The sequence below is a fragment of the Lemur catta genome, chromosome 3 (assembly GCF_020740605.2).
Source record: "Lemur catta isolate mLemCat1 chromosome 3, mLemCat1.pri, whole genome shotgun sequence".
Lineage (NCBI taxonomy): Eukaryota > Metazoa > Chordata > Mammalia > Primates > Lemuridae > Lemur > Lemur catta.
The window spans coordinates 58470312-58496353 of record NC_059130.1 but is presented as its reverse complement, the minus strand read 5'-3'; the positions used below and the strand labels follow the sequence as shown (position 1 = coordinate 58496353).

Below are 26042 nucleotides of genomic sequence, written 5' to 3'. Positions count from 1 at the left end.
GGCGAATATGTACAGTGTTCTCAGATTTTTATGCTCATTCAAATTATAAGTGGATCTTTTAAAATGCAGGTTCTGATTCAGTAGGTGCAGGGTGGGACTCAAGAATCTGCATTCTTCCAGTGTGGAACGATGGACAATGGAAACTCGAAGGGGAAGTGGGAGGAGAGTAGACAATGGTAGGCTGCTTGGTGGGTACAGTGATGTGTGGACTGAAGGCTCTGACTTCACCACAATGCAATATATCAATGTAGCAAATTACACTTGTACCCTATGAATATATACAAATAAAAAATGAATGGGGAAAAAAGAATCTTTTTTTTAACAAGCTCCTAGGTGATGTTGATACCACACTTTGAGTAACAAACAGGATATCCTTGCAATTCCACTCTCAAAAAACCTGTAACTAAAGAAAAAATACAGTCTTCCTTCACAAAATAAACTCTATCATTTCTATATGAGCTATATATAGCAATCTTGGGAGGAAATATTAAAAACAATGGTGTATATATAAAATGTACTTTCCAAGTATAATCAAATGTGATTAGTTGGTAAATAGTATTAGAATTCTTTATCTCAAAAAAAGATTTGGATCCTTCAGAACCAGATTGATTTTCTTTATTTAAACACACAAGACAGAGAAAACAAGCAAACAAAAGAGCCCTATCACCTCCACGCCCCATACCCAAATACAACCAGAGAGCAATTAAAAACTGTATCAGAAAGAGGTGTCAAACCTACCTCTCTGTTATTCTATAACACTGCATTTCACCTCCATAATAGAAACAGAAAATTCCCAACATAGGGCTAAATAAATATGTGCTGAATTGATTTGACTAACTACCCTGTCCCACTCCTGAGTGCACTCCAGCCATCATGATCATATATAATGTCATTCCTTTATGTCTCCCTTTCTGTACTGTGACTCCACTCCTGCTCCCTCCTAATCTTTTCTTACCTTTAAGAGACCATCAGTTGTTTTCTCAGCACCTACAGAATAAAGGCAAATCCCTAGTGTGGGATATTAAAGTTTCCTTAGTAAGCCCCCTTCATATAACCGTCCAAATTCAGCCTATCTTGAAATTTACATTCCAGAAAAACTAAGCTGTACATAGTTAGAGATTTCATCCTAATTTAACAAATATCACTGAGTGTCTGTTAAGTTCTAGACACTATGTGCCCAGATATGACAATGAAGAAGTCATATCATCTGTCCTCATGGACACAAGTGTCTAGTGTGGGATACTGGCAAGTAAGCAGCAACGACAATATAACATGATAAGTGGCTAATGGGAGATAATGAAAGTACAAAGGAGTACCTGGCCTAGTCTAAGGATGTCAGGGGAGGCTTCTAGGTGAATAAAAGCTTGATTTTGAAAGACAAATAGGAGTTACCCAAGCAGAGATAGGGAGAAGGTATTTCAAGCAAACGAAAAATATGTAAAAAGGACCAGAGATGAACAAGAATATGGTGTGGACTAGAAAGTAAAGGAGTTCAGGAATTCATCATGATTATAGGGTTTTGGAGGTGGGTAGAGAACAGCAAGAAATAAGGCTGCAGAAAGGAGCAGAGCCTGAATCATCAGGGACCTTGTACATCAGGTTGAGAAGTTGGACTTAACCCTGAGCACCACAGAAGAGCCCTTGAGGCTGGAGGCATGGAGGCCAGTCAGGTGGCTATTAGTAAGTCAGGAGTAAGCAGCAATGAGACTGGAATGGATCAAAGCAAAAAGGCAGAGGTGGAGTGGGCAGGCCTTAAGGTTGATCAGATACGAGCTATGAGGGAGAAGGACCTACTGGGATGCTTCCCTGGCTGCTCTGTGAATGCCTCTGCTCCCATAGCAGACCTGACCTCCACCATTATGCTCCCTCACTATGTATTTTGGTTACCTGATCATGCATGTCCTCCACTAGACCATGGGCTATCTCATGAGGGCAGAGCAGTTGTTTCATCTTTGTATGATTAACTGCCTGGCACTTACAAGGAGTCTGATTAACATTTGATGAGCCAAAATAAGTATTTATATTTTATAGAAATGAACAGTTGTCATATTAGATCGTTCTAAGGAAATTAAGTCTTTACTTTTCTAAAAACTTAACATAGCAAAGCATATTAACTGTTCTGAAGAATTGCTCTCTCCCAAAGTGAGAAGGTAATTTTGCCATTCTTATTGTAATTGGATGTTTAAAATATTTTCTCAAAGGTAGGGTATTTGTCCATGAATGGTCTCATCTGCGATGGGGAGTATTTGATGAATACAATAATGACCAGAAATTCTACTTATCCAATGGAAAAAACAAAGCAGTGAAGTATGTATATTTTGATTTAACTTTTCCCCGATTACTTTAAACTGAACCAATTTTTTCTTGAATTGATTACTTTAAAAGTATCAGTCTCCTGTCTTTTCTATCTCTAATTCATTCTCTTAGTGCCTTTTTCCACATTTTCATAAAACTACTGCTTTTGCTTACTTTACAAGTGCTTCAATTAATTGAACTCTCCACTCTGCAGCTAGAAATCATTTGCCTCTTTTTTCTAAGTGTACCAACTATAACGAATCTACAAGTGCTATGTTCAGTGTCCATCATCCTGTGCCAAAATCAATGACATAAGCAGACCTAATGGGGCTCTTCAGTGCCTTGAGGACGGAATGGTATCTGTGGACTTTGTCAGTATGCATGGCCTGGGAGGGACTGTGGAACTTATCTGAAAAATGATAGAAATATTAAAACAAAACAAAACCTCCTGCCAGTTTGAATTAAACCCTGTGTGGTGTCAGTAGAAATCAAACCAAACACTTGGAAAGTACTCTTGGCTGCCATGATCTTATGGGCACATTCTTGCAGCCATCAGTTTCAGTGTGTGTAAACTGCTTTAGTACAAACATAAGCGACAGGGAACTTTCCAGTTTATTTTAAAGAGTTAGCATAATTCAAATATTAAAGCTTGACAGATGGAACGAAAAAAAAATCTGTAGATTCAGCTCTCTAAAAAGATGGATGCAAAGATTTTAAATAAAAGAATAATAAATTACATCTGGCAGAATTAAGGTAATAGCAAACACACTAAGGCCAAGTAAGATGTCTTCCAGAAATCTAAAAATGTTGTAATATTAAGTAATTAGTTAATATAGTACATCAAGAAGAAAAATAAATGATTATTCCAATAGATTCTCAAAAGAAACTTGATGAAATTATACATTTATTCCTGAGTTAAAAGACAACAGCCTCTTTTTAAAGAATAGAAGTTAGTACAACACCGTCTCCATTTCTGGAGTTCCAGTCTTGCTTGCTTGATGGCTTCTTAAGGAGATACACTTAGCTTTGGTTCATTTATTGTCTTGACTTGATCCAGTTGTTTCAAAAAGGGGATGCACTTGGCCTTGGCTTCCCATTTCTCCCAAAGAGCATTACTGCTCTCCACTTTTCCCTTTCTTTATTATATCCAAATTCTGTCTGCTTGGTCCAGTTCCATTATATTATCCCTCATTGGATCTCTTCAGGCATAAATAGACAATGAGTGCATTATTGCCTCCTAGAACCATGCACAGTCTACCAGATTCCTTCAGCCTGTACACTCTGCACTACATAGACCACAGCCTAGGGTCACTTCTCTGACACAATCATATGTTGGTTTGCCCTTTCAAATCTCAGTCAAAGAGCACCATTCCAAACCTGCCTTTCCCATTCTCTTTTCTAAGCTCTTTCCCATCTGTCTTTCCCATTCTCTTTTCTAAGCTCCTGCACTGTTAGACACTGTATATTCTCTTGAGAGAAAGACTGATTAGTACATATTCCTTTCTAGAGATATTCTAGAAATATATACATACACAGCATGTTCTTCCTTCCACAGATAAGACATGGTGTCCTCTTTAAAAAGTTTATTATAATATATTAATATGTATTGCTCCTTATCTTCCAAACTTTTTAATTCTTTTCAAGGCTGAAAAGCAATCACAAAAATGAAAGCACTACCCACAACAGGTTATTTCCTTAATATGATACAGAACATCTATTGAAAGACAATGGTCTAGTCATATTTAATAGGGAAACCCTAGAGACATTCCCAGGAATAAGACAAGGATGGCCACTATTGCCACAGTTATAAAACCTTGTTTAGGGTGTAATAGCCAATGCAAGAACACATGACACTGGGGAGGTAAAAAGAAGAGCTACTAGTTGAAAGGAAAAGAGAAAATGGCTTTTACGCAGATGATATGTGATCCACTTAGAAAACTCAAGAGAATAAATTGAAATTAAAATTGACAAGGGAAGTCAATAAGGTGACCAAATACAAAATAAATATTCAAATTGCTTTTCCACATAGTAGCCAGTTCAAAAATATAATGGAAAAAAAATGTTTCATTCAAGATAGCAATTAAAGGTATGACAAAAGTAGGGAAAACTCTACAAAATGTGGAAGACATATTTGAAGAAAACTATAAAATCCTTCTAAAGAATTTAATAAAAAAAAAACCAAGATAAATTCAATTCATGGAAGATGTAAATTCAATCAAAATTAATTATATAGGTTTTATGAAATTCTAGTCAAAACTACATCCATTTTTGCCTCATTTTAAAAATCTTACAGTTTATTCAGTAGATAGTAGCTAAGATCATTTTTGAAAAAATAGTAATAAAAAGGCTTTTACTTATCAAATTTAAATATACTATAAAACTACATTAATTAAAATAATATGGACTAATAGACATTTACATGTATAATTAATTTACTCTTTAATATAGGTAGAGTTACAAATTTGTGAAGAATGATAGCATTTCTTAAGATATCAGACAACTTTTTTAACTGTGTGGGGCAAAAAATTAACAGACCCTTTCCCAACTAGATAGACTCATTAAGAATAAACAAAATCATAATGAAAATTAGATGAATAAGAATGTCAAATCCGTATATAGCAAAGGTCTTTCTACACATTCATGAATTGGAAAAAAAACTAAAAGAATGATAAATGTGGCTATATATAAATTAAAAATTTGTTGCACACAAATGAAAAATAAATGATATAAAAATGTAAAAACCAGAAAAAGATATTTGTAAAAACTTTTTTAAAAAGGCTTCTAGAAGCTCAGCATTGTAACACATAAAAAACTTTTGAAAATAAATAAAACAATAATGCCCTAATAGAAAAATAGACAAAGGAGAATAAATAATTCACAAAAGAATAAATAAAAATGGCCAATAATATATAAAAGTATTCTTACTAGTAACCAAAGAGATGCAAATTCGACAGATTCATTTATTACCTAGTAAGTTACTGTCACTGGGATGAAAGCTTTCTCAGCTGGTTGTCAGAGGCATAAATTGGTGCAACTTTTCTGGAAAGCAATTTAGGTGACACATATCAAATCTCTAAAAAAATGTTTATTTCTTGACCTGGTGATTTCATGTTTAAAAATTCATTTTAGGGAAATGATAAAAACAACTGTATCAATAGACTTTAAGATGTTCAAACTTTTGGATCTGATAATTTACTCTGGAAATCAATCATGTGGCAAACTTGAAAATATAGTCAAAATTGTATGTGAAATTTTATTTATTCATTGATGTTTTCTTTGTAGTACTGACAGATTAGAAGGGAAAACTAAATTAAATAAATTAGGCTAAATTCATATTATAGTATCAAAAGGTATAAAATTATTGAAACCACATTTTGAAAAAATATTAAGTAATAGATTAAATTTTTAAATAGATTAAATAGACTAATCTTTTTAAAAGCAAGAAACAAAACTATATGTGTAATGTCATGTTGATACATAGAAAGAGAAGGAAATACTTCAACATGTTGACAGTAGTTCATTTCTAATGTGAGACACGTTTGTTTTCTTTTTTATACCTTAGTTGTTTTCCAAATTTGCTATAGTGTTCATGTATTATTTAAATATTCAAATATATAATTAAATAATAAGATGTGGGGGGGAAGCATTAGATTTATAATAGCAACGAAACTCCACATAATATAAAGAAAAATTTTAAATAGTTATGAACATACAAGAACTATACAAAATCATATGAAATAAACTAGTTAGAAAAAAAACAAACAGGAAATGTCAGTAAATCTTTTGGGGGAAACAAATGAGGGCTCCTCATTTTCTAGGAGTGAGGGGAATCGATCAGGAGGGACCTGAAGACTTTGGTCTGTATTAATGCCAACAGCAGCCATGAACCAGACTTAGCTTTTCTACTGTATAAAAATAAATTCTGATACCATTTTGGGAGCCTCTCAGATACTTTCTGGCAAGTAGAAATGACTCTGATGAAAATTTAATAATTTTTCTATATCAGAGGATGTCTTTGTTTCTTGGATTATGAGAGGAAATCATAGAAAGGCAATCTATCAGACAGAAACTGAGCACAGAGTCTGACCCTTTGAAATGTTTACATCACCTAAACATCTAATCTTCATATATTTTCAGATGTTCAGCAGATATTGTTGGTAAAAATGTAGTAAATAAGTGTCAGGGGGGCAGCTGTGTCACCAAACCATGCAGATCCAACAAATTAACAGGACTATATGAAAAGGAATGTGAATTCTTACCTGAAAGCCAGCAGACTGAGAAGGCTTCCATAATGTTTGCACAGAGTATTAATTCTGTAAGTACTTTGTTATTTTTTCTTTCCTAGACTCATGAATTTAGTGAAGTTTTTACCCCAGGTGCTCCAAGGGAGAATCAAATTTTAGAGAAACCATCAGTGAGCAGTAGATTCTCTGTGAGACAAGCTGGGAGTAGAAAATCAGGAATAAAGTCCTATCTTCTTCCCCTTCTCCTCCTCATGTCCATTCTTTCTTCTCCAACATCTTCCTCCTGCTATGTTTTAGTTTAAGAGCTTAGAATGACTTCAAATACCCTTAAAGGCATACAGGCACACAAATTCTTACTTAAATAATTTGGCTAATTATCCATATTAATGCTAAATATGTAGAACAGTAAGTTTGCACAAAATAAGATTAAACATATCAATGAACTGATTTTAGTGGAGAGTCCCTCTTATCTTTCAGTCTCTTGCATAAAATTATGTTTTCGTTTTAGAATGGAGGGTGAAATAACTTTCAAGAGTCTGTTGATAATAATTTGGCATAAATTTTTAAAATATGATGCACCATGCTTCACCAGGCCCATCCTTCAATTTGGCTTTGGAGTCCACTCTCAGACCTATTCAGAAACTTCCATAAAGCGGCCCAGATTATATATTTTTAATTAGCCACAGAGTTAAATTTGATGCATAGCCAGGTTTGGGAACCTCTGCCTGGAGTTTACGTAAAAGTTTTTCAGGTTCCTTTCCTAAAAAGTAGCCATAACTGATAATGGAAACACTACCAAAACGGTGACCTAAAAATGCAAATAAAGAGAAAAATAAGTGTTAAACAGCTAGTGATTACTTTCTAAATTACTAGAATTCCAAATATTTAAGATTTTTAATTGAATGATAATACTGTAGAGTCACTGAAAGGAGGAACTAGGTTATTCTTCCTGTGTATACTGTGCCTTTTTCTAATCCTTCCAAATGTTAGGCATATAAACACTAGCAAATGTTGTAGATATAAGATAAAAGAAAGGGATAGGAACCAGCATTTATTGGCTGTGTTAGTATTGACCTTATTGCATATATGTAATTCTTACATAATATTAATAACTATTGCCATTTTGTAGATTAAAAAACCTGAAGTGCAAAGAGGTTAGGGTTACTCAAAAAACAACAAACTTATATTGAGATTTTATTATGTGTGAGACACTGGGATAAAGTTTAAGGAAGCAAAATTTAATAAGACAGGTTTCTGCCATAGGTGGACTTAACAGTTCAACAGTGCATCACAATGTTAAAGGGACCTTATTAAAGTTTCTATAGGGTACTGTGAGGCCACAAATGGTCAAGTAGGAATTCTTTGGGAGAAGAGTAGAAAATGAGAAAATATTTTGGAAGTGATATTTTGGCTGAAACATGAAGGTACAGTTTACAATGCAGAAGACAGGGGAGGAGAGACTTCTTGATCAAGTGGGTATTGTGAGCAAAGGCACAGAGATATAAAAGCCTGGCAAGCTTGGGAACTTATATGCTATAGTGGGGGAAATAAAAACCTTGGAATATACAGGCAGAATGAGGATGGAGAGTGTAGCAAAAATCCAAATCCTGAAGATTTCCATTTGCTGAGTGAAGGAGTCTGGACTTTAGTGAGTGAGCAATCAAGAGCCACTAAGTGGTCTTAAATAGAGGAGTAAGAGGGAAGACTCCTCAGGCAGCTGCGAAGGGGACCAACTGGAGGGGAAGCAAGATGGAAATGTCAGATAAGAGACTGCAATCATTTGAGGGAGGGACCATGAGGGCCTGGATGATGGAGATTTCACTGGAGATAGAGAAAAGATAATGAACTGATGAGACAGTGAAATGTATTGATCTTAGTTATTTTGTAGGGGGAAGAAGATGGGAAAACTCCCAGTTTCCTGATTTGGGTGACTGGGTGTGTAGTGGTGACATAAAGTTAGGAAATAGATGTGGAAGAAGAGCAGATTAGATAAAGGTGATGAGGTCAATGGTGGACGCTAGAGTCTGAGGAGCCTGTGGGACATCCAGGTGGATTTTAGAGAGAGCTGGAATGTTGGTTGGTTGGAATGGAGTGTGTTGGTAAGTGAGTAGGAAGTAAAGAAGTAGGGTTTGTTGATGCAAGGAAGGAGAGATAAAGTGGCACCAGGAGAGGAAGGCTGAGGAGGCTTGAAGAGAGTGGTGATGGCTTGATATGGCAAATTCGAGGAGTAGGAAAAAAGGTACCTAGAGCAGGTAAATGGATTGCTGAGGAGCACTAAGAGTGCTCCAGTGGCCCTGAAGACATGGTTTCAGATAGGAAGTCTGAATTATGACACTATGATTTTCCCCAGCAGTGTTCTCCAGCATTGTGGGATTGAGCCAAGGGTATGGATTAGCAGAGCAGACTGGGGAGAAGGACACCGGATTAAAATATTTTAAATGTGGGATTTAAAATGCTTCAATCAAATTATTAGAGATTTTATCAAGTAGTTTACCTTTATCATATCATTTTCTTGAAAATTTCAGGTGGTTGAATTCTGTACAGAACAAAACCACAACAAAGAAGCCCCAAATCTGCAAAACCAAAGATGCAATCTCCGAAGCACGTGGGAAGTGATCCAAGATTCTGAGGACTTTAAGAAAACCACTCCTATGACAACACAACCACCTGAGCCCACCTTCTCGTTACTGCAGATTGGACAAAGGATTGTGTGTTTAGTCCTTGATAAGTCTGGAAGCATGTTGGTATGTTCAATGAGCCTTGGTCTTCTGGATGCTGGTCATTTTTTTTTTTAGAGATATGCATATGGTGTAATCTGGACCATGACCTGAAAGTGGTTGGGAATAAACACAACCTGAGGGTCAGAACAGTTATAACAATAACATTGCCTTTGGAAACACCCACCTCAACTTTATTCAACAAAGATTGTGAATCAACTGTCTCATTTGCCAAATTAGATAAATTTTCAATTTATGAACAAAACTCTGATGAGTTATATAAGCTTAGCATATTTTATGTTTCACTAACAATATGTAAGTCTATAGGTCTATAGTCCTACAAAGGACTTATCTAGAACTATTACTAAAGCATTGAACTTTAATGATTGTGTAATCTAGTATTATCTTTTTTTTTTTTTAGAGAGGGGCTCTCGCTCTTGCTCAGGCTGGTCTTGAACTCCTGAGCTCAAGCGATCCTCCCGCCTCAGTCTCCCAGAGTGCTAGGACTACAGGTGTGAGCCACCGTGTCCAGCCTTGATTTTATCTTTTGATATTTATACGAGGCCCTAAAATTTGACCCAAAGATGCTTCTAAATATAAGAAATTTTCCCCCATGGAAGGATATGTCTCAAATAAGCTTGTTGCATTTACATTGAGGCAGCCACTTCCAGATTCCCTCCAGCCTGTTATTAGTTATCTTTGTCCATCTAAATCCAACCTGACTGCTTTTCTTCTGCTTCTCCATTTAGAGTGGTGACCGCCTTAATCGACTGAATCAAGCTGGCAAACTTTTCCTGCTACAGACAGTTGAGCAGGGGTCATGGGTTGGGATGGTAACATTTGACAGTGCTGCCCATGTACAAAGTGAGCTCATACAGATAAATGATGGCACTGACAGAGACAAGCTCATCAAAAGCTTACCCACAGTGGCTGCAGGAGGGACGTCCATCTGCTCCGGGCTTCGATCAGCATTTACTGTGAGACATGTTCTTCTGTTGTAGTTTACCAGTGTTTAAAATTTATATTTCCTAAGAAATTTCCATTTCCAGTGTTTCCATACATGTCTAGTGTCTAACTGAATTAGATAACCAAGGGCAGAGCAATAGTCCAAATGATGCAAAGACACAAGCCTCCAAATCTATTATTAACTAATTTATTCATGTTTTTGTGCTTTTCTTTTCTTTTTTTTTTTTATTTCAGCTCATCATAGGGGTACATAAGTTCAGGTTATATACAATGTCCATGTCCTGCCCATCCCCCCAAGTCAGAGCCTCAAGCGTGTCCATTCACCAGACAGTTCGCCTGGCACTCACCATGTAGTCATACCTCCATCCCCTCCCGCCACCCACCACCTCCCCGAGTCAGCACCCTCGAGCATGATCATTCCCCCAGATGGTGCGCAACGCACTCATTATGTAGGCATACACCCAACCCCTCCCCCCCACCCCCCATCTCAATCTGATATCTAATTGGTACCCTTCCCCGATGTGCATTTAGGTGATGATCAGGGAAACCAATTTTCTGGTGAGTACATGTGATGTTTGTTTATCCATTCTTTGGATACATCACTTAATATAATGGGTTCCAACTCTCTCCAGGAGAACCAGAGAGATGTCGTATCACCGTTATTTCTTATAGCTGAGTAATACTCCATGGTATACATATACCACAGTTTACTAATCCATTTGTGGATTGATGGGCATTTGGGTTGTTTCCACATCTTTGCAATTGTGAATTGTGCTGCTATAAACATTCGGGTACAGATGTCTTTGTTATAGAATGACTTTTGTTCTTCTGGGTAGATGCCCAATAATGGGATTGCTGGATCGAACGGTAGGTCTATCTGAATTTGTTTAAGGTATCTCCATAATGCTTTCCACAGGGCTTGCACTAGTTTGCAGTCCCACCAGCAGTGTATGAGTGTTCCTTTCTCTCCGCATCCACGCCAACATGTGTTGTTTTGGGACTTTTTGATAAAGGCCATTCTCACTGGAGTTAAGTGATATCTCATTGTGGTTTTGATTTGCATTTCCCTGATGATTAGGGACGTTGAGCATTTTTTCATATGTTTGTTGGCCATTCTTATATCTTCTTTTGAAAAATTTCTATTCATGTCCTTTGCTCATTTTTTGATAGGGTTTTTTGACTTTTCTTGCTGATTTTCCTGAGTTCTAAATAGATTCTTGTTATCAGACCTTTATCTGATGTGTAGTATGCGAAAATTTTTTCCCATTCTGTAGGCTGTCTGTTTATTTTCGTGACTGTTTCTTTGGCTGTGCAGAAGCTTTTTAATTTAATCAGGTCCCATTCGTTTATTTTTGTTGTTGCTGTGATTGCCTTAGGGGTTTTCTTCATAAATTCTTTGCCTAGACCAATGTCTGTAAGAGTCTTCCCTGCATTTTCTTCTAGAATTCTAATAGTTTCTCCCCTAAGGTTTAGGTCTGTTAGCCACCTTGATTTGATTTTTGTGAGAGGTGAAAGCTGTGGGTCTTGTTTTAGTCTTCTACATGTGGCTATCCAGTTTTCCCAGCACCATTTATTAAATAAGGAATCTTTTCCCCAAAGTATGTTTTTGTCTGCTTTGTCAAAGATTAGATGGCTATATGAGGATGGTTTTATGTTTGGATTTTCTGTTCTGCTCCATTGGTCTGTGTCCCTGCACTTGTGCCAATACCAAGCAGTTTTAATAATCACAGCTTTGTAGTATAGTTTGAAGTCTGGTAAATTAATACCTCCCATTTTGTTTTTGTTGCTTAAAATTGCTTTTGCTAAATGGGGTCTTCTCTGGTTCCACACAAAGCGTAGAATTATTCTTTCTATATCTGTGAAAAATGATGTTGGTAATTTAATAGGGATTGCATTGAATTTGTAGATAACTTTGGGCAGAATAGTCATTTTAACAATGTTGATTCTTCCGATCCACGAGCATGGTATGGTTTTCCACCTATTTACATGTTCTGTGATTTCCTTCCTCAGTGTTTCATACTTCTCCCTATAGAGGTCCTTTACCTCCTTAAGTAAATATATTCCTAGGTATTTTATTTTCTTTGTTGCGATTTTGAAGGGTATTGAGTCCTTAATTTGGTTCTCCATTTGACTGTTATTGGCATATATGAATGCTTCTGATTTGTGTGTATTGATTTTGTATCCCGAGACTTTACTGAATTCATTGATCAATTCCAGGAGTCTCTTGGTTGAATCCTTGGGGTTTTCTAGATATAACATCATATCATCAGCAAAGAATGAGAGTTTGATCTCTTCTTTCCCTATTTGGACTCCCTTGATTCTGCTCTCTTGCCTGATAGCTCTAGCAAGGACTTCCAATACTATGTTAAAAAGTAATGGGGACAGTGAGCAGCCTTGTCTGGTTCCAGTTCAAAGTGAGAATGCTTTCAATTTTTCCCCATTCAGTATGATGGTGGCTGTGGGTTTGTCGTAAATGGCTTGTATCATTTTTAGATAGGCCCCATCTATGCCTATTTTGTTAAGTGTTCTTATCATAAAAGGGTGTGGAATTTTGTCAAATGCTTTTTCTGCATCTACTGAGAGGATCATATGATCTTTATTTTTGCTTCTATTTATGTGGTGAATTACGTTTATAGATTTGCGTATGTTAAACCATCCCTGCATCTCTGAGATGAAGCCCACTTGATCATGATGGATTATTTTTTTGATAAGCACTTGGATTCTATTTGCTAGAATTTTATTGAGAATTTTTGCATCTATTTTCATAAGGGATATTGGTCTGTAGTTTTCTTTTTTTGTTGCATCCTTTCCTGGTTTTGGTATTAAAATTATGTTGGCTTGGTAGAATGTGTTGGGGAGAATTCCATCCTTCTCGATATTGGAGAATAGTTTATGTAGGATGGGCACCAGTTCTTCTTTGTAGGTATGGTAAAATTCAGGTGTGAACCCATCTGGTCCAGGGCTTTTCTTTTTGGGAAGGTTTTTTATTGCTGTTTTGATTTCAGATCTAGATATTGGTCTATTCAGGAATTCTATTTCTTCCTGGTTGAGTCTGGGAAGGCTGTGTGTTTCTAAAAATTGGTCCATTTCCTCCTCATTTTCCAATTTGTTTGCATAAAGATTTTTGTAAAATTCATAGATGATGTCGTGTATCTCTGTGGCATTGGTCGTGATTTCTCCTTTCATGTTCCTGATGGAGGTAATTAGAGTTTTTTATTTTCTGCTCTTGGTTAGCCTAGCCAGAGGTGTGTGAATCTTGTTTATGTTTTCAAAGAACCAACTTTTTGATTTATTAATTTCCCTTATAGTTTGTTTGTTGTCTTTTTCATTCAGTTCTGATTTGATCTTAATAATTTCTCTCCTTCTGCTGGGTTTGGGGTCGGTCTGTTCTTCCTTCTCCAGCTCTTTGAGTCTATTCATTAGATTGTCTATTTGTAAGTTTTCTGTCTTTTTGATATAGACATTTATGGAAATAAATTTTTCTGTCAGGACTGCTTTAGCTGTGTCCCACAGATTCTGATAAGTTGTGTCTCCTTTGTCATTTAATTCAAGGAATCTTTTGATTTCCGTCTTGATTTCTTCATTTATAAAATAATCATTCAGGAGAAGGTTGTTTAGCTTCCATGATGTTGAGTAGGGATGAGAGTTTCTGTTAGGGTTCATTGTTACTTTTATTCCGCTGTGATCTGAGAAAATGCATGGTATAATTTCTATTTTTTTAATTTTTTAAGACATGCTTTATGTCCTAGGATATGGTCAATCTTGGAGAATGTCCCATGAGCTGATGAGAAGAAAGTATATTCAGTGGATTTTGGGTAGAATGTCCTGTAGATGTCGGTCAGGCCCCTTTGTTCTAGCATTCTATTTAAATCCTTTGTTTCTTTGTTTATTTTTTGTTTGGAGGATCTGTCCTGTACTATCAGTGGTGTGTTAAAATCTCCAACTATCAAAGTGCTCTTATCTATCATTTTGTCCAAAGCAAGTAGGGTTTGCTTTATGAATCTGGGTGCACCTAAGTTGGGTGCATATATATTAAGTGTAGTTATGTCTTCTTGTTGCATTGTACCCTTCACCAGTATATAGTAACCATCTTTGTCTTTCATTACTTTTATTGATTTAAAAACTAAGTTATCGGAGATTAAAACAGCCACGCCCGCTTTCTTTTGACTTCCATTTGCTTGAAATATTGATTTCCACCCTTTTATTTTCAGCCTAAATGCATCTTTGCAGGTTAGATGAGTTTCTTGAAGACAGCAGATACTTGGCTTGTATTTTTTTAACCATTGGGCCAGCCTATGTCTCTTGGGAGGGGAATTCAATCCATTCACATTTATTGAGAGAATTGATAAGTGAGACTGATTTCTGTTCCTCATGTTGGCTTGAATTTCATTATTCTGTTTTCTCACTTGAGCCATTGTGATAACTGGGTTGTTTTCTTCTCATGATTAGTTTTATATTCGTGGGTCTTTCTTGTGCTGGTCCGTGTGAAGCCCTGTTTTGAGTATTTCTTGGAGAGCGGGTCTTGTCTTGGTGAATTCTCTGAGTTTTTGTTTGTCTGAGAATGTCTTAATTTCACCTTCATATATAAAGCTGAGCTTAGCTGGGTATAAGAGCCTAGGCTGGGCATTATTTTGTTTCAGAAGAGTGAGAATGGAGCCCCAGTCTCTTCTTGCTTGTAAGGTTTCAGCTGAGAAATCTGGCGTAATTCGGATGGATTTTCCTTTGTATGTAACTTGTTTCTTCTTCATTACAGCTCGTAGAATGGCCTCTTTAGTGGAAATTTTTGTCAATCTAATAACTGCATGACGTGGTGTCTTCCTATTTGGTATGAATCTCCCAGGGATTCTTTGAGCTTCTTGAACCTGTATATCTAGAGTTTTGGCAAGACCTGGGAAATTTTCCTCAATTATGTCTTCAAATAGCTTATCTAGCCCTTGCTTATTGTCTTCTTCACCCTCAGGAATGCCAATAACTCTCACATTAGGCTTCTTCACATAATCCCACATTTCTTGTAGGCTCTGGTCATTTCTCTTATTTCTTTGCTCCATCTCTGTGACTGACTTATTTAATTGGAAAGTGCTATCTTCGATCTCTGAGATCCTTTCTTCTGTTTGATCTACCCTGCTCTTGAGACTTTCCACTGTATTTTGTAGCTCCCTGAATAAATTCTTCATTTCCAGGAGTTCAGTTTGATTTTTCTTCAATATTTCGATTTCTTTAGTGAATTTTTCTTCCAAGTCCTGGATCTTTTTTGTGGTATCTTTGTGTTGGTTATCCATTTTTTCTTGTATAAGATTCAGCTTATTTATGAGCCATGATTGAAATTCTTCCTGGGACATATTGCTATTTCGCACTTGATTTGCGACAATTGGTGGAGAATTAGTAATCCTCTTTGAAGGCGAGGTTTCAGCTTGATTCTTTGAACTCCCAGAGTTCTTTCGCTGAGGTCTTCCCATCTGGATCAATCCTTAGGTCTCTTGTTTCAGCTAGCTTTAGGCTGAACAGAGGCACTCCCTGTGTACGGATCTTGGGCTGTGCAGCAGCTCAGGTAAGCTGTCTCCTCTGTCACTAGGGGGAGCCCTTCGTGAGTTGTTCAGGATTTTGCTGTCTCAGCTGGGGGGCTGCTCCTGTTGGGTCCAGCCCTAGAGAATTAATTTGGCCCGAAACCGGTTTGAGAGTCCCGTCCCTGGGCTGATTTAATTGCAGATGGAAAGCGACTTTTTCCTTGCCTCTTCCTCTCCCGAGGTGGATTCTGCCTCTCTCTGCGCCAAAGACAGCGGCTGGGGGAGGGGGGAGGTACCCGCATTCACCCAGTGCTCCGGCTGCTGCGGCTCCCGGGGGCGATGTTCCGCCCACCCCAATGTCCGCAAGGTCCACGCTCTGCTCCCTGGTGACCAGGGAAGCCCTCAGTGTTCACACAAAGGCGGAGCTCCTAGTGGGGGACCGCGGACCAGGGGATGGAGCCGCCCAGTTCCCAGTTGCTCTGCAGCGGCTAGGCTGGGGACCCCGACAATGGCAGCTGCCCACCCGCAGGTCGCTGGCGCTGGGGGCAAATGTTCAGGGTCCGGCAGGGATGGAGGAGCGGGATTGAGGGAGCCCGGCCGCCCGTGTGAAGGAGACAGTTCGGCGTCCCCCAGGTGTCTTTCGCTGCAGCCCAGCGTGACCCCTCTCCCCCGGGGTTGCAGTCCGCCCACAGGGCTCCGGGGTCCAGAATGCCCCCCTCTACTGTCTCCTCTCCACAGAGCCCTGCATCTCCAGCGGTGATTCCGCACCGGCTTCAGGCAGATCCCTAACTGAGTGGGAGTGGGGGTCAGTGGGGAGACAGGCCGCTTTCCTGTGGGGCTGAACCCCCCCCTCACTCGCTGGTGAGGCGGGTACAGCCAACCCACGCTCCCCTCTCTATTGTCCGTCCCGCACTCTCCAGATTGTCACGATCTGATTTCCCGTTCACCTCAGTCTTTTCTTGCTCTCTGTGTCCCACGCTGACTCTCCGTGGATTCACACCGCTGTTCTTGTAGGGGAGCAAACCTCTAGCGTCTGGCAGACTGAGATCCAGGAGGTCACCACCACTCCGCCATCTTTCTGAAATTCCAAAAACTTTATTCTTGATGTGGTTTCCAATAACGTCCTGTCCCCGCAGCGTCCAGGTTGCCGGTAGCTTCCATGGCCGAAGTCGGCGGGCCGGATTGGGCGGACGGCCCTGGCCTGGCTCTGCCTCTGGGCGGCGCCGGGGATTTGGCCTTTTTGTGCTTTTCTACATCTGTGCATTCATGCTTTTCTGCATGCATTCCTGCATTCGAAATATTCATGGTGTGCCTTCTACATGCCAGGCACTGTGCTAAGCACTAAGAATATCATAAAGGCCAAACAGGCACCAGACCTCCTGTCATGGGGGAGACATGGTAATCTTACTGGGGGAGACACAGTAACAACATAATACACAACCAAGTGTATATTCATAAATTGTTATGAGTACTGTGAAGGAATGGTATACAAGGATAGAAAACAGTATCTTCTATGAGAATAAAAAGACTTATGAGTATGGCTAAGCATTGAGGCAACTGAGCACTCCAAACTTCTGGGTATACTGAACCTCCTTTTGGGAAGGCAAATGATTTATGTACAGAAGCAGGAGGACTTAAGAATTGCAACTATGAGTGTATTGGATTCATATCTAAACATCTTATCTGACCATCCAATCACATCATCCCTCTACTTAGATATCATGTCTCCCCATTTTCAACAAATGGGGAGTAAGTAAAAATTCCTCTATCTAATATTTAAGATCTATCATGATACAGCCCCTACCTACCATTCCAGGCTTAAGCACCAAGGACTCTCTTCCAGGTATCCTGTGTTTAAGCAAATTGTACCGCCTGTCATTCGAGCTTCTGTAGCTTTGCCAGACTAGCTCCTCACAGAGAGCACTTTCTCCTCCCTTCTTTGCACCTCAAATCACACTCATTCTTCAAAGGCTCATCACAGACGCCACCTACTTCTTGACATCTTTCCTGATCTTTCAACTATATAAAATCTCTTTCCAAAACTTATGACTTTTTAAAAACAAAACTATCTCTTATGGCTTCTAGGTTCTTCTGTCTTAGATTCTAATCATGTGTTTCAATTGAGCAAAACTTCTTTCGGGATAGGACTTGTCTTTTTACCTCCCAGGCTGCTAGCACAATATCATTTATATAGGAGGTTCTTAGTACATAAAATTGAATCAAGTTAATTAATTGCGCTAGTAACACCTGATGTTTAGTTGCTCCAAATATAGAATGCAAAATTCCATATTTATTTAGAGGCTATTTAGCTACATTAAACAACGAATAGGATATTGAAAGGGGCTGGCTGGCCTAAGATCTCAGAACCTCTCAGTGTCTTGGGCAGGTCTGCCCTCAGCCTGCTTTTTGAGCACAACACACGTCAATGGGGCTGTTCCAGCTTCCCAAGTGGCAGCAGGAACATAAAACTTCCTGCTCACATTCTTTGACCTGACATTGGACTGATCTATTTCCTTAAATACTGTCTGTTCCTCTAGCCCTTTTATTCCATTTTAAATGTCAGTTTCCTAAAAATGGTTTCTTTTGTGTATAGTCAGCTGCAAAACCCTTCTCCAGACATCTACATGCATCTGGGTTCTATTGCTTCTGCCACCCACCCAAGCTTTGATTAAAGCGGCAAATGAGGAAGGAAAATTGACAATGAAATCACTGATGTGCTGTACCAAACTCCTGCTATGCAAAACCCTAGGGGAGATGACTAAGGCTAGATGATGTGGTGGTGAAGAGAGAACTTCTGGTTCGGCATTTTCCGTTTATATGGCTGAGGGATACAATTGGAATTTAGAATGGGCCTCCTCCCCAGTGGAGACTGGGTGTGGGGTGGGAGGAACTTGTGTGACTTCAGGGTGATGAGGCAAAGAGCCTTGGATCCTACACTGTCCTCAAGATCCCTGCTGGCCTCTGCAACAGGACTCAGGTCAGGTCCGATCTGGGCTCCTTGCAGTGCTGTCTGCTGTGGCCACAGAGGTTTGGCTTGTTCTCTTGGTTTGGTCAGGGTCCAGTGGTCCTCCCCTGCTGACTCAGCCCTACCCTGGCTCTCACTGTTGGAGCAGAGCCCTGAGCGCCCCCACGTCCTCCAGCCAGCCTCCAGCCAGGTCAACATTCCTCAGCCTCTGTGGCAGGATTACCTGTTCTCTGACCTTCCAGCTCTCAACCCAGCTGCCTTCTATCTCCCCTGTGGGATATGTGGGAACTGTTTTGCATGACACACAGCAGTTACGGGAAGTGAGACAAGGGAATCCAAATTGGGCCTCTCTAGCCCTGTAGCTTTGTCAGAACACGGCCACAACCACAGCTGACAGGCTCCTGGGCTCTAGGCTCCTTGACACAGCAACAGTAATGGTCACGATTGGTCTTCCCGTGTCGTTAATGACTGCCTGTGTGGCAGCCTCCCTTCAGAGCTCAAACAGGGAGGGGAGCAGAAGCCTCCTCTGCCTCCAGCTCTCCTTTCAATCTACTTAAGATGCCTTCCATCTCTGCAATTCTGGTCCAGAGAGGGAAGGTTACTTGGGCTTGATTGCTTATCTTCTCTACTTCTGGATCGCTCCTTCCACTGTTTTTAGGGGAAGAGTGAACTCTTACTTTCTCTTAAATAGATAACACTATTCTTTTATCTAATTTCCCATCCATCATAATCTTATTCAATACTGGCCAAAGGAGTATCCTCTCTACACCATGTAAAACATATATATAGACTGAGTCTACCAGGAATAGTTGAGACATAGGTGTCACAGGACAACTAGGAATTGGGGATTAATAGGAACAAAATGTTTCACTTTAATCAGAAGGGATATTAAAAATTTAACGATGCATGTGACCTGGATAATGGCTGATCAGAACCAATGCCAGCCATAAACAGCTGGTATTGTCAGACTGGTCAATATCATACAAGCTAAAATCTGCCCTGGGTCTAATATCCCCCAAATGCAATCCCCATTAAGTAAGGATGGTTTCTGAAGGCATCTTGGAACCTCTGAAAGCCTGTCAAGGAGGGATCATGTGAAGGAAACGAAAAAACCTTCTTTGCTGCTTCCCCGGTGCTGTCTATACCTAGAGCTGCGCTGCATGCTACAACATCCCTCTCTGGAGCAGGCTAGCCAAGGGAAAAGATGACTGTTGAGTTTCATGGATGCTACTGGGTTAAGATTGTATCATTTCAAGACAGATATTTGACCATTCCCAGACACTGTAATTTATTCCCTCTAGAATTTTTCTTCTCCTTCTCTGTAAGTAAAGTTTTCACACAAACACCTTGGCCACACTGAGTCTGATAATTCATGCTCTGAATCATGTCCTTAGGTGATTAGGAAGAAATACTCAACAGATGGATCTGAAATTGTGCTGCTGACTGATGGGGAGGACACCACCATAAGCGGGTGCTTTAACGAGGTGAAACAAAGTGGAGCCATTATCCACACAGTCGCCCTGGGGCCCTCTGCAGCTGAAGAACTAGAGGAGCTGTCCAAAATGACAGGTGAGGGATGGTCTGCTGAGACCGGTGTAGGTCTCTCCCAGTGAACCTAGGAGTGGGGGAAAGGTGGGATGGAGAGAGATGGGGGAAAGGAGGGATGGAGAGAGATAAGAGAAAGGTGGGATGGGGAGAGATGAGGTAATCTTATTAGCCAACTAGCTGCCCTTACTCTCAAAGGCCATTAGAACTGACTCCACCCATTTGTTTTAAGACTCTGGAGCTAGTACCAGGGCAGTCTGGAGAAGATGGAACCAGCACAGCCCCTTAGTGAGGACTCAGGGTCCTCTTCGCAGGCACCTTATAAGGACTACTCATCTAATAAATTAACCAGAAACCAATCATTTCTAGCTGGCAGCTGGCCAAGAGATCCAGGGGAGACAGACAAGCCACTGAGTACATAATATCATGATACAAAGGGCCTGGTGAACAATGAAGAAGGTCATTCCAAAAATAGAATACAACGCAGTTTCTCCACAAACCATTAATGTATTATAGGTCTATTTCCCATACACAGGCAGATGGTTAAAATAGGTCCCATATTTCCTTGGCTTCTTTAGCAGCATGGGTGACCATATTTTTTTCTTTTTCTGTTTCTTTTTTTTCACTTAGGGGCGATGTTATGAGTATCAATTATTTATACTGAGTTGCCTTTTGATGTAGCTAAAATGACAGGACTGTTTGATCCTAATACTACCTAGCTGGGTTTCCTAGAAGCAGAGCCTAAGACAGGGATTTGGATGCATGTGATTTATGGAGGGAGAGCTGGCAGGAGAAAAGGAAGGAGGCAAAAACAGGGCAAGGGAAGGAGCTAAGCACACATGTGGACCTAGTAAGAGTCTAGCTGAGTCCACAGGGGACTCTGGAATGGGAAATGCACCACAGACTTGGTCCCACCTTGAAGCAGGAGGGTTGGACTTTTGTACCATCAATCATTGGCTGTGGATGGTCAGGGCAAGGCAGAGGTGAGGGGCATGTTATTTCTCTAGGTAGGGCAGCCCTTTTTGGTAAGATCATTCTCTAGAAAGGAGACAGCTATAAGCCATTAGCAGCCAATATTTAGAGCAGCTGGGGAGAAATGTACTCACCTAGATAAGGGGCTGTGGATGGGGATTGATGACATTACTGAAATCTTTCCTTAACTTCAGATGGCATTTTAATAGTTTAAAAGTGCTTTCACATCAACTATCCTAGTTACACCTATTCTAATAGCCCAAGACTGCCAGGCATGATGTATAATCTTATTTTTACTACATATTATACCATTTCATAACTGTCCCTTTTTCCATTGTTATTTCTTGCTGTTTTCACGTATGCATCTTTCCTGATTTAGAAGAAAACTCTAAAGCCAAGTTTATTAGAATTATGTTTCAAATAAGAGTAAATCAATAGACTTGGCATAAGGCTTAATAGACTCTCTCATATAAAACTGCATGACCTTTAAAATGTAGATTTTATGGTATCAGTTATGTCTTGTCAGAGATTCATGGCTGCTTTGCAGACAGTTGAAGTAGCCAGATGACTGAGAGGTTGCTGAAGCTGTTATTTACTAGGATTAGAAAATTAGTATCAACTTCTGAGTTAATCTGGGCACCTACTTAATGTTGATCTATTCATCCTTTAATAACTCAGTGGGGTTACATGCCGTAGCTCACACCTGTAATCCCAGCACTGTGGGAGACTGAGACGGGAGGATCCCTTGAGGCTAGGAGTTCAAGGTTGCTGTGAGCTGTGATTGTGCTACTGCACTCCAGCCTGGGTGACAGAGTGAGATCTTGTCTCTAAAATATTAATAATAATACAATAGACTATTTATTTTGTGTATTCTCCTATTTTAACAACAGCTAAAATGTTGCAAATACTTGCTTTGGGAAATTATTTCTGATAATGTAATTGCATTTTAGGAGGATTACAGACATATGCTTCCGATCAAGTTCAGAACAATGGCCTCATTGATGCTTTCGGGGCCCTTACATCAGGAAATGGAGCTCCCTCTCAGCGCTCCATCCAGGTTGGAGTTCTTACTCTTTGGTTTTTCATGTTTATACATAATCATAGCCAAGATGGAGACTCTAATGGTTAAAAGTTTTAAATTTTACATTCTTCTAGTAGTGAATTAAAATAGAAGGTTCAGCTTGATATTAGACATTATTTCTAAAATGCAACACTACTCGTTTAAACAAGGCAATTAGTGTTTGCATGTTTGGAAACAATACTGATTTCCTCATAGAAACCAGTAACATAAATTATGCTGGGTCCGAGAATTCTTTTTTAACATCTGTTAAGAAGCACCCATAGCAATATAATTGGCTCAGAATTTTCTTCAGAGTAGATCATCTCAATTACAAATTTTCTGGAACAAGTATTCAGGGATTACTTGCTCTATTTTTCCATTATGTCAAATCCCTGATATTTGCCAAGATGTTTATATAATGGATAGGAAGTGCTTTGTACTGTGGAAAGCTGGTGGTGTCAGTCCAGACCCCTCGACCTTGGTCCTGGGTCTGCCATTAACTCTGTGACCATGGGCAAAAAACTTCACCTCTTAGTTTCTCCACCAGGTATGAACCAGAAAACATCCATGGGTCCATCTGAAGAAAACCAAATTGCCTTTCAAAAGACTTGGAACTATTTTAAAAAAGAGGACAAATGTATTTCAAAATGCTCTTTTCCAGTAGTTGCAGAAATTACATGAAATTTTAAACTAGAATAAACAATCAGCATTCACACCAGTGTGAATTATAACTTTTATTATGACAGTTTGGATAAACGTAAAAATAATACTGTAAATGTCAAAACCCTAACAATGACAGATTTCAAAAAAATAGCTTTAGGGTCTACTGGTGTAGCATTTATTCAATCAGAGAAAACAGCAGTTCTATCCATCTTTGGATGGCATTTTAATAGTTTTCTTATCCTAGTTCAGATTTAGAAAATTAAACTCAAGGACCTGGTTTGGAAAAGAGAGGAATGTGTCTTAGAAAAGTAATTAAACTGGTAAAAGGACAAGTTCACAGTCAGGCAATTTCTGCTCATTATTTTTATATTTAAGAACCTAAAGGGAGAGAGATGGAGAAATGAACAGGACTCATTTACCAATTTGCTACAAGAACCAGATCTAATAGCCCTTCACTTTCTCCACAGCCAAGATCATAATCTACCTGTGAAACTAGAAAATCTGGCTTCTTGATCAAGCCACTCTATCTTCTAATAGGTACCAACTTAGAGACAATTAATAACTATCTAGGAGATAATCCTCAAACTCACGTTTTCCACAAAAGCCTTGTTAATCCTTCCCTGCCTCAGTCCCTGCTTGGCAGCTCCTTCATTCTACTCCAAGCAACACACCAGCCTTGCTATTGGCTTATTTCATTTATCTACACAGGGACTGCAATAATACTTGACCTAGCAATTAGGTCATTGAAACAATCCATTATGTGGGTGAAAACTAAATCTCAGTCAGTCCCCTTAAGGGTATATAGTCTGGTAAATGAGATAAGCTGTGTACACCAGTGAGTATAAGGTAAAGCACAATGTGGTGACATCAAAGGACTGACAGAAATGAAATCCTACAGGAGTTCACAAGAGGGAGAGATTATTTACAACTGGTGAGGGAGATGAACATCGGAGAAAGCTTTATGGAGAGATTGATAATTGAACCGAATTTTGAAGGATGAGTAAGGCTTAGACAAATGGAGAAGACTTATCAATACAAAGCTTAGATAAATAGGGGAAATAAATGTAAAGACTTCTAGGAAAAGCAGAGAGTAGTATAAAGTCAGGAATTCAGAAGGACAGTTTGGGGAAGTGGTCTTATTTGGGTGGAGGAAGGGAAATTGTGGAAGCTAAGGCTGGAAAGGTAATTTGGAACTGGACCATAATAGGTCCTAAACCATAATAGGTCCAAATCAAGGAGGCAGGCATCACTGAAAGCTTTTTAATGGGGCACTTGAGAGTCAGGGGCAGAATGGAGAAGACCATGTGTTGGGAGCTGTGCTCTCCAGAAAGTAAAGAGTTGTTTTTCTTTATAGCTTGAAAGTAAGGGATCAACCTTTAAGAACAGTCAGTGGATGAACGGCACAGTGATTGTGGACAGCACGGTGGGAAATGACACTTTGTTTCTTGTCACCTGGACAACACAATCTCCCCAAATCCTTCTCTGGGATCCCAGTGGAAAGAAACAAGATGGCTTTTTAGTGGATACAAAAACAAAAATGTCCTACCTCCAAATCCCAGGCACTGCCAAGGTATGAAGTCAGCTTTTTTCCTTCTCACAATTTGATAATAAATAAAGTTTTTACAGAATAATTGTAGCTTTTAAAATGTTGGTGGTTGCTAAAAGGAGAGTCAGTATTGAATCAAAGAGAGAACAAGGAAAAATCTCCATCCAATCAAAACCACTCAGTATGCCAGCAAGTCAAGAGAAAGGCAATAGGTGATATTTTGTCCAGGTACTAAAGGGAGAACCTTCAAACTATATCACAGTCAAGATGCAAAATGATCCTTGAAGCTTCAGGATCATGAAAACTATTTCCTCTACCTCAGGAGTCCATCTCTCAAAAAACCAAGGCTTTTTAGAAAGAACATGTTGCTTACTGTGATGTAAGTAACCTTATTAGAATGAATGTAAATGATTTACCTCAATCTACCCTGAGGAGAAGTCATAAGTTTTATTAAGTAATCGTATAATATTTTTTTCTCTGTAGTCACATACAACAATTCAATTCCATTCAATAGATACATATTGAGTAGTTACCCTGAGCTGTGTTGGGTGTAACAGAGATCCAATATGATCTCAGATTTCAAAAAGAAAGACAACAATTCAAGAAGACAAGATATACACATAAAACTATACACATATACACACACATATACATACATACAGAGTGGTAAAAGAAGTAGGCCTCATCCTTAACATATTCAAATGCTAAACTTTCTTGAAGATAAGGACACAGCTTTCAGAAATCATTTTCCCCCTGAGTAGGATTTTCTTGACAATGGGAACCATGTAGTTAGTCCAAACACACTGAAGTTCTCCTTGGCTGACGTAGTATCAAAAATGCCCAAATCTTCTTATGTATGCCTGCAACATGCTTGTATCAGATAAGCTTTTCCTATATGTGACATTGAAGTCAGGTCTGTGTCACCTAATGTTATTAATTGGAAATGTCTCCACTTGTTTTGATCAGGTTGGTGTTTGGAAATACAGTCTGCAAGCAAGCTCACAAACCCTGACACTGACTGTCACTTCCCGTGCATCAAGTGCCACCCTGCCTCCAATTACAGTGACCTCCAAAATTAACAAGGACACAGGCAAATTCCCTAGCCCCATGATAGTTTATGCAAATATTCGCCAAGGAGCCTCACCGATTCTCAAGGCCAGTGTCACAGCCCTGATCGAATCTGATGGAAATACAGTTACCTTGGAATTACTGGACAATGGAGCAGGTAGTCATCCAAGAAATTCGAACATATATCTTTCTTTTTCTAAGAAGCAACCAGAGAACAGCAAAAGGGCATAGTCTGGTGAGGGCAGTTAGAAGCAAGGAGCCCAGCCCTGCGGGGCTGGTTGGGAGTATTCTCTGTTTCCTCACAATTCGTATATTTCAAAATGTTGGTAAAGGCTTCTGCAAAGCTCAAAATGCATTAGTGGTTTAACCCCAATAGGCATAGAGCCTCTAAGGGATTGTCGGAAGGTATTCCACACCCCTCAAAAAGAGAAGGAGGAAAATTAATAGCTATTTTGTGTTAGGTGGTTATATATACTTATATATACATATATGTATGT

General features: G+C 39.3%; 1 protein-coding gene and 1 long non-coding RNA gene across 2 annotated transcripts in view; one reads left to right on the top strand and one right to left on the bottom strand.

The window, feature by feature from the left end:
- LOC123635448 overlaps positions 1-26042 on the bottom strand; it is a 96919-nt gene that overhangs the window by 56164 nt on the left and 14713 nt on the right. The window lies entirely within an intron of this gene.
- CLCA1 (chloride channel accessory 1) overlaps positions 1-26042 on the top strand; it is a 36585-nt gene that overhangs the window by 4949 nt on the left and 5594 nt on the right. Inside the window, exons 4-11 of the mRNA XM_045547604.1 lie at positions 2202-2307; positions 6433-6610; positions 9065-9283; positions 10006-10233; positions 20086-20260; positions 22159-22265; positions 24286-24501; positions 25444-25702. Of these exons, the coding sequence (XP_045403560.1) occupies positions 2202-2307; positions 6433-6610; positions 9065-9283; positions 10006-10233; positions 20086-20260; positions 22159-22265; positions 24286-24501; positions 25444-25702 (1488 nt within the window). The remainder of the gene's footprint in view (positions 1-2201; positions 2308-6432; positions 6611-9064; positions 9284-10005; positions 10234-20085; positions 20261-22158; positions 22266-24285; positions 24502-25443; positions 25703-26042) is intronic.